Below are 8172 nucleotides of genomic sequence, written 5' to 3'. Positions count from 1 at the left end.
TTTAGTTGGATGATAAATTTAGGATGTTATATTGTTGAGCTACCAATATTTTTATATTTATTTTGATCAGCTATGGAAAATTTTGATGGAGCCAAACTGTTGGGTTGTAAGGTTGCAAACATAGTTTCACATTGAAAATACATAAAAAGATCATGAGTTTATAAGAGAAAATATATTTCAAAGTGGACAATATTATAATATTATGGAGATAATAACTTACAAAAATATATTCTGACCATTTAACATTATCCTTAAAAAAATACAATAATTTAAGTAGGGATTTATGATATTACTAAAATACTTTCGATAATAACTTACAAAATATATTCTGACCATTTAGCATTATCCTTAAAAAAATACAATAATTTAAGTAGGGATTTGTGATATTACTAAAATACCTTCGATAATAATTTACAAAATATATTCTGACAATTTAGCACTATTCTAAAAAAATATAATAATTTAAGTAGGAATTTGGTGTGATATCAACATTTTTGCATTTATTTGTCATGGTGTATGGTGCATTATGGCATTCAATAACACATTATTAGAATCAATCAACATCATTTTGGAGGTCTCAAATTAATAATTAATTCTAGTGCATACATTCATTTCGCTATCGAGTACACTTTTGGAAGAATCTCTATATTTTCTTCACTAACCATATTAGTTCCACTTTGTTTGAATCAAATGAATAGATTTTTTTTTTAATCCATTTTACCCATGACATTTATGCCCGATATCTTACAAAGCATATGCACCGTCCCACAAAGTACTTAGGTATTCTTTTGATATACTTTTAGATAAAAGTATGATTAGATATTTTTTTCAAATGTATATTTTTAAAAATAAAACACCCTTCTATGATAATTAAGGCACTTTCTAATCTTTGTCCCATTATAAATTTGAGATCAGATCCTTTATCCCCATATTCTCATGTCCTTTTATCGATTGGACGAATTAAATCATATCTCAAAGATACAATGCAAATCATGAAGATATCATGACCATCCATCGACAAAGGGACATGGAACATAAGAATCTGATATCTATAAATTCAGATGTTAATAAATTTGTCAGGTAGGATTCAACACCTTCCTAAACGAGACCAAGCCATTAAGAGAAGATAATTATTGATTAACATTGAGGTAATCACCTTTATTCGTAGTAACGGCAGAGAGAAAAAAAAAAGTAAAAAAATAAAAACACGAAGAACAGCAGGATACACACGATACGTTACAAACTAATCTCTTCAAGCTAACAACGTGATTCTGCTACCGTACTTATATTGTTCATCTTCTTCTCAATGCAGTTGCCACTTCGTTTCCTTAGATGCATTTCTCGTTTGAGATCATGAAAAAGATTTATCCTTCAAAAACTAATCTTCTTTCTCTACTTCTCTTTCTAATTATTCCTGCGTTAGTGGCGACTGCGTCAGAAATGGAGGAGAAAGCCATCTATCTCGTGACAATGGAAGGAGAACCAGTGGCATTTCGTCAAGCAGCTGCTACGCCATCAAAGAGACATAAACCATTACAATATAAAATGTATAGTGCATTTTAGGAATCAGTGGTCATATTTTCATATTTTTAGGAGTCGGTGGTCATATTTTAAACTCATGCAGGGAACAAGCAAAGCTTTTGGCGAAGTCTCATGACCAACTTCTTGAGAGCAATCTCGACGTGGAGAGCTACCAAAAAGTGTACAGCTTCCACCACATAATCAATGGCTTTGCCGTCCATACCACTCCCGCTCAGGTACTTCTTCATAAAGCATCACTGAATGCCCATTCACTCGGACGCTTGTTCATAGACAATTTGGTACAGGCAAAGAGGCTCGAATCAGTTCCCGGTGTGCTAACAATAGAGAAGGATCGAAGAGCCAAGCTGATGACAACCTACACACCCCAGTTCTTAGGGATCCCTCAGCGAGTATGGCCCCAAGCAATGGCCGGCGCCAAGTATGGAGGTCAAGGCATGCTAATTGGCGTCATCGACACAGGCATCGACCCCAACCATCCCAGCTTTGCTTGTTCCGAACCCCCCTTTCCTCAAAACTCAACGTCAGACAGTTGCACTGCATCGCTCTTCGGTTCACTTTCCTGCCAGCCAGGTCCTCTGTTTCCTCCAGGTTCCTGCAATGGCAAGATAGTTTCTGCTAGGTTTTTTGCTCGTGGAGCAGCGACAACCCTTCCCTTGAATGCTTCCAGGGACTTCACACCCTTTGACGAGCTTGGACATGGCAGGTGATCGTGCAGAGGAGTAATAATTAAGTCAGTCTGTCGCTTTTGTTCTTTATTATGCTCGATTGAGTTGTTCTGCCACAGCCATGTAGCTTCCATTGCAGCTGGGAATTGGGGAGTTCCTGCCGTCGTCAATGGTTTCATGTATGGATTTGCAAGCGGAATGGCTCCTCGTGCAAGGCAAGACTGCTTGCTCTTCTTGATTTTGTGCATAGAAAACTTACTTTTCATTTTTTTTTTCAAAAAAAAACAGGCTTGCTGTTTACAAGGCTCTGTATCCTGCAGGTGGAAATGTTGCTGACATTGTGTCAGCCATTGATCAAGTAAGAACTGAATCAGAGATTTTGCGTCAGAACTCCAAAAAATAATTGATGTTTTGTCTCAATTATCTAATCAATCTGTAGGCTGCACGCGATCAAGTTGATGTGCTGGTGCTCTCCGTCGGCCCAGATGAGCCCCCGGAGGGCATCGTTAGCTTCATGTGCATACTCGACATCGCGTTGTTATTCGCGAGAAGAGCAGGCATCTTCGTCGCTCAGGCCGCCGGCAACCAAGGCCCGGCCGCTGCCACAGTCTCATCTTTCAGCCCTTGGGCAATGGGTGTGGCAGCGAGCACTACGGGGAGAGTTTACGTGCCTACTCTTCTCACCGGCGATGCTCATCGACTACCAGGCGTTGGCTTAACAGGTAAATAAGTAACTCAGAACTTAATCCAACATCACTTCTTCAAATGTGACAATCAACCATACACATTGATTTTAGCACCAACTCCGGGAAATGGGCTCTTCCAGTTTAAGCTCATCGCGGCGAAGGATGCTGCGGTGAAGAACAGTTTGGATTCAGAAGAATGTCAATTTGCAGATGCCCTGAAGCCTGAATTGGTGATCAACAGCGTTGTGATATGTTCATTCTCACAGGGGTTTCTTAATGGAACCTCATCTCTCGCTGCCATACTTGACACCGCAAAAGCTCTTCATTTCATTGGATTTATCTTTATCGCCAACCCTGCTTACGGCGACTTCGTCGCCCATCCCCTTCCTTTCAGCGTTCCCGGAATTATGATCCCTCGAGTAGCTGATGCGCAGGTGGTAAAATGTTTGTTTGATTAAATTTTTGGAGTTACAATTAAGATCCTGTTGGAGGTCGATGCAGGTGCTCATGGCGTACTACGAGAACAACACTTGTAGGGACGAGAGAGGTGCGGCGATCAGCTACAGAGCCACCGGAGCCCTTACAGAAGGCCGGCACGCTTTCTTCTCCGATGACGCGCCTGTCGTCTCCCGGTTCTCATCTCGAGGGCCTGGCGTCATGGACGACCAGAAGAATCCGGCTGACGTCCTGAAGCCGGATATCCTGGCACCGGGGGCGCAAATTTGGGCGGCCTGGAGCTCGCTTGGCGTCTCTGACCCTGTACTCTCTGGCGATGACTTCGCTCTGCTCTCAGGGACGAGCATGGCGGCGCCGCACGTGGCCGGAGTCGCGGCGCTGATCAAGCAGCTCCGCCCCTCGTGGAATCCCTCCATGGTCGCCTCCGCCCTGTCCACTACCGCCTTGAAGCATGACCGCCGGGGACTCCCGCTCCAGTCGCAGGGCTCGGACCTGTACTCCTCGCGCCCGTCGACTCCGTTCGATCACGGCGCCGGAATGGTGAACCCCGAGGCCGCGCTCGACCCGGGATTAGTCTTCTCCGCCGGTAATGATTTAATCACGCATCATTCATCAACTGCCATACGTTTGACAATGCCCTCGCATGTTATAGAGTTCGAGGACTACGTCAACTTCTTGTGCGCGTTGCCCAACGTCACCCAGGCGCTCGTCCGATCCTCCACCGGAATGAAGTGCGACGCCGAGTCCGACCGCTCTCCGGCGGATCTTAATCTGCCGTCGGTGACCATATCTGCGTTAAGAGGGCACCAAACGGTGAAACGCAGCGTGAGAAATGTTGCAGGGAAGGCAGAGACGTACCTGAGCTCCGTCAGGCCGCCACAGCCGGAGGTGGTGGAGGTGAGCGTTCATCCAGAATGGTTTGAAATCCCTGGAGACGGAGTGCAAGATTTGGAGATCGAGTTCAAGGTGCTCCAGACGTCGGAGTCATTTGCATTTGGGGAGATCGTTTTGACCGGGAGCCTGAATCACGTAGTCAGGTTGCCATTGGCAATTCGACCGGTGGGATTCGGATGAGCATTTGCTAGATGTCGACGGCAGGATGAAAAAAAAAACTACTTTTAAAATTTCATTTTAACAGCAAGCAGAGAAATATTGGAAGTGAACGATCGATCAAGTTTAACCACAATCTTAGGTATTTCATAAAATCTAGATAACTACGAAAATATATTTTTTAAATTAACTATAAATTAATCAATTGCAAATCCACCACTTAATTTGCAAATTAGATCTTTTTTATTTAATTTAATGGATCGAGACAACTGATTAGGAACGGTGTCGGTGTCATTGCGCTCGATCGACGGTTCGTCTCGGGCATGGAGCCGCCGGGGCAGCCCTCAGAAAAATCACGTGACTAGTTGATCCCGTATCGGCTTCGAACCGTAACATTCCTTAAAATCCGCTCCGAAACGTTACTTACCCATTTGGCAGTTGCCGAGCATTTAGTTCACTGAACGCCCACTCCTCTACCGTCCTTACTCCTTTCGCTCCTCTTTTCTTTCGCTGCTACTAGAAACCCTACTCTTTCCACTCCCAGATCCCGATCTTCCCTTCCGTAGTATCCAATTCTCGCGAATCCGCTGGTTATCTCCTAGACCGGTCGATCATCGATCAAAATCCTTCTCTGGATCGCGAAACTTCACGATTTTGTTGTTTCTTAAGTTGGAAAACCTCCGCATTTCGACGGTTCAATCGGCTTTGGTGTTGCGCTTCGCTGGATCGCGACATTGTGGTATGACCTAATTATGAACCTTTTAATTTTTGCTGCATCTACTTTTTTGATCTTCTTGTTCGATTTCCTGATATTTTTGTGTGTAGTTTTTGCATACGTTTGATTTCAACTTGGACAATTAACTGAACTAAATCTTTCGGATTGATGCTGGATTTCACTTTTTTCCCATTTGTGGAAAGTTGTGCTGATTTTTTTCTTTTTTAAAAAAGGGAGAGAATCGGAAATGCCGATTTTTGCTCTAGTTTCCGGAATTGTTCTCATGATTCAATGCATGTTTTAGCAAACGATCCATTCGTTATGTATTACTTTTTGGGGGTTTCAACTGAACCACTTTCCTTTATTTTTAACTAAAATCATTGTGTAGATCGGCACTGTGAAGAGGAATTGCATTTAAAAAAAAATCTTTTTTTTATTCTTGATTTACTGCGAATCTTCTGATCGTGGAATTAGATGAGTTTGTGAATTTTTTGTTCGCTTTTCTCTTCACACAAAAAATAAGTAAATAGATAAATAACTATTCATGTTCGATTCTTGATACTTGCTCGTTCCTCTGTGAGCGCCGATTAAGTACTATGCCACATAAATTTTGGGAAAGACTTGGGTTCTGGGAAGAATGCTATTTTTTTTTTATAGTGTGTTGGATGGTAGCCAGCCTGTTGCCTTCTCATTAATTGGATTGAATTGAATTTTCATATGTGAGCTTAGTCAAAATCCATATGATGTTGACGGGCGTTGCTGTTGGTCTTTGGTGCTGCCTTTTTTTTCCCTGAAAATAACGTTTGTACCTTAAAAAATGTTATTGCTTGTGAGATGTTATTACCTCCAACTGGCACGACTGTCCATAATCTTGCCTATCAGAATAAAACCATTATAAATTGCATTAGAAGAACTTTTATTATTCAATGTTGTATTTTCTGCCAAAAAATTCGCATAGCCCCTTAACTAATATTTCCTTTGCTAATAGTTTGATGATTCCTCAGCTGGTTGGATATCAGGTTGTAAATTTACTACAAGGTATGGAAGCTGAGTTCTGTTCTGTCAGGACAACTCTATCCCCTTCACGGTATGAAAGTGGGGATGAAGAGCTTTCTGTGCTTCCCAGGCACACTAAAGTCATTGTCACTGGAAACAACAGAACTAAGTCTATTTTAGTTGGACTTCAAGGCGTCGTCAAGAAGGCAGTAGGTCTTGGTGGCTGGCATTGGTTGGTTAGTAATTCTTTCATCCATTACCTGCCCACTATTCTTGTATATTTTTAGTAGTTGTATGCTACCAAGAAGCAGGTATCTAAATGGAGCTAAAATATCAGGTATGATCTCACATTGGTGGTTTGTAAATTTGACCTCCAAACTACAAGTTTTTTTTTCCTTCAAATCAATGTACAGGATTATTAACTATTATGGTTGGAGAAACATTCCTAGAGAACATACCAATGATGATGTCATGCACTTATCAATGATAAATTGATGCTGATGCAGACGCTTCCTGTATCCCCCAATTCACCGTATTTTCGATTACTTCCACAATTATCTTTAGCTTAGTTTTGGCACTCAATTGTTCAAAGCCTGAGTTAGATCTTTCACTTAGAAGAGAGGGTTTAGATGCCGATTATAGTTTCCAATCTTAATTGATCTGACACCTTTGCTTAGTTACTTTATGTGAAATTTTGGACTATTTTCTTTCCATGCAATTTGGATAAAGCAAGTTGGAAGTCTTGCTAATAAAATTTGTTGGCATTTTATCAGGTTCTAAAGAATGGCGTAGAAGTGAAACTGCAAAGAAATGCATTGAGTGTCTTGGAAGCCCCTACAGGAAACGAAGATGATGATGATGACATTGAATATGATAACTCATTCTGCAGTAGCTCAGACCTGGGAGACAAAGACATTGATTGCTGTAAGTTCCTACTGTTTACTAATTGGTATCTATAATTATCTTCATTAGTTAGATATCGCTTGAAATTAAGAAGTAAAGCCTGCAGTGTGCCTATCTATTTTTAATTTTTATTAAAGTTATGTTGTCTTGACAGCTAGCTTAGAGTTCCGTAAGACAACAAAGCCAAGGGTTCGGCATACCAAGCCATGGGCATCCTTTGCAAAGTCAAGTGGTCGGAGCAGTTGTCAAGACACTCATACTAATGGCCATAAACATCAAATGGTGAGAAGATGTTGTGTTGAATAATTCAATATCATTCACAATATATCTCATTATCATCTTTCAATTTTTTTTAAAATAAAATCCATCTTTAAACTTTTTTGACTTGTATGATTGCATCGTTTTGAGATTATATATTTCCATGGGTGGTTCAGACCATTCGAATCATCCGCATGATTCCTGAAGAATCTTAGTATGGGTCATCTTGGTTACACAATCTTCAATTGAGTATAACTTAGTAAACAATGAACAGAGACTTAACTTGGCTAAGCTTGGGACGCCGACCTTATGGAGATACTGGAGGCACTTCAATCTCGTATGTTTCTTGACCAGATTCTACTCGTGAGACCCTTTACCTTTTACTAAGCTTGAAACCAACTGATGCACAGGTGAACGTCAACCCCAAGCCAACCAAGGAACAACTGATTCTTGGCGTGCAAAATCATCTCCTGTCACAGGTCTTCCTTCTGTTTACTGTTTCTTGGACTACTACTTTCTTCTAACAATTAACATTTTTTTTTAATCTGATCTCTTGTTCACATTCCTACACATAAGCAGGAATTGGATGAGATGCAGGTGATCATGGGTTTCATCCACTCTGCCAAAAGATTGAAAACACTTAACCCATAAAGAGGAACAAGGTGGTGTGATTGGACGGATTGTAAAAGTGCCTTGCCTAATGGACTGCAGTGATTGAACCATGGCACCTGATGATTTTGTAGTCTAGTAAAATATATATATGTTTATATATATACCTACCTAATGGACTGCAGTGATTGAACCATGGCACCAAATGATTTTGTAGTCTATATGTATGTATATTTTCTTGTTTCGGTGAGAATGGAAAGGACATACTTTTTATTCGGTTGTGGTGGAGGGG

General features: G+C 41.1%; 2 protein-coding genes across 4 annotated transcripts; both read left to right on the top strand.

Moving 5' to 3' along the window:
- Positions 1-1227: 1227 nt before the first annotated feature.
- Positions 1228-4512, top strand: LOC121967657 (subtilisin-like protease SBT2.4). Its single transcript, XM_042518013.1, has 9 exons — positions 1228-1547; positions 1625-1757; positions 1827-2245; positions 2327-2422; positions 2496-2565; positions 2647-2929; positions 3005-3327; positions 3395-3935; positions 4002-4512. Exons 1-9 carry the CDS (start codon positions 1333-1335, stop codon positions 4421-4423), a joined length of 2502 nt encoding a protein of 833 aa, XP_042373947.1. The 5' UTR covers positions 1228-1332; the 3' UTR covers positions 4424-4512.
- Positions 4513-4830: 318 nt separating this feature from the next.
- LOC121967656 lies at positions 4831-8159 on the top strand. 3 transcript variants are annotated; one of them, XM_042518012.1, is made up of 7 exons: positions 4831-5138; positions 6134-6346; positions 6884-7034; positions 7168-7295; positions 7546-7608; positions 7682-7750; positions 7851-8159. In XM_042518012.1, the coding sequence occupies exons 2-7, from the start codon at positions 6155-6157 to the stop codon at positions 7920-7922; spliced, it is 675 nt and encodes a 224-aa protein (XP_042373946.1). In that variant the 5' UTR covers positions 4831-5138; positions 6134-6154; the 3' UTR covers positions 7923-8159. The 3 variants fall into 3 exon arrangements, with proteins under 3 accessions (XP_042373946.1, XP_042373945.1, XP_042373944.1); XM_042518011.1 differs by having other exon boundaries at positions 6119-6346; XM_042518010.1 differs by having other exon boundaries at positions 6103-6346.
- Positions 8160-8172: the final 13 nt, after the last annotated feature.

Source organism: Zingiber officinale, chromosome 3B, assembly GCF_018446385.1.
Source record: "Zingiber officinale cultivar Zhangliang chromosome 3B, Zo_v1.1, whole genome shotgun sequence".
Lineage (NCBI taxonomy): Eukaryota > Viridiplantae > Streptophyta > Magnoliopsida > Zingiberales > Zingiberaceae > Zingiber > Zingiber officinale.
Note: the sequence above shows the minus strand (reverse complement) of the source record. Positions and strands in the feature narration are given on the sequence as shown.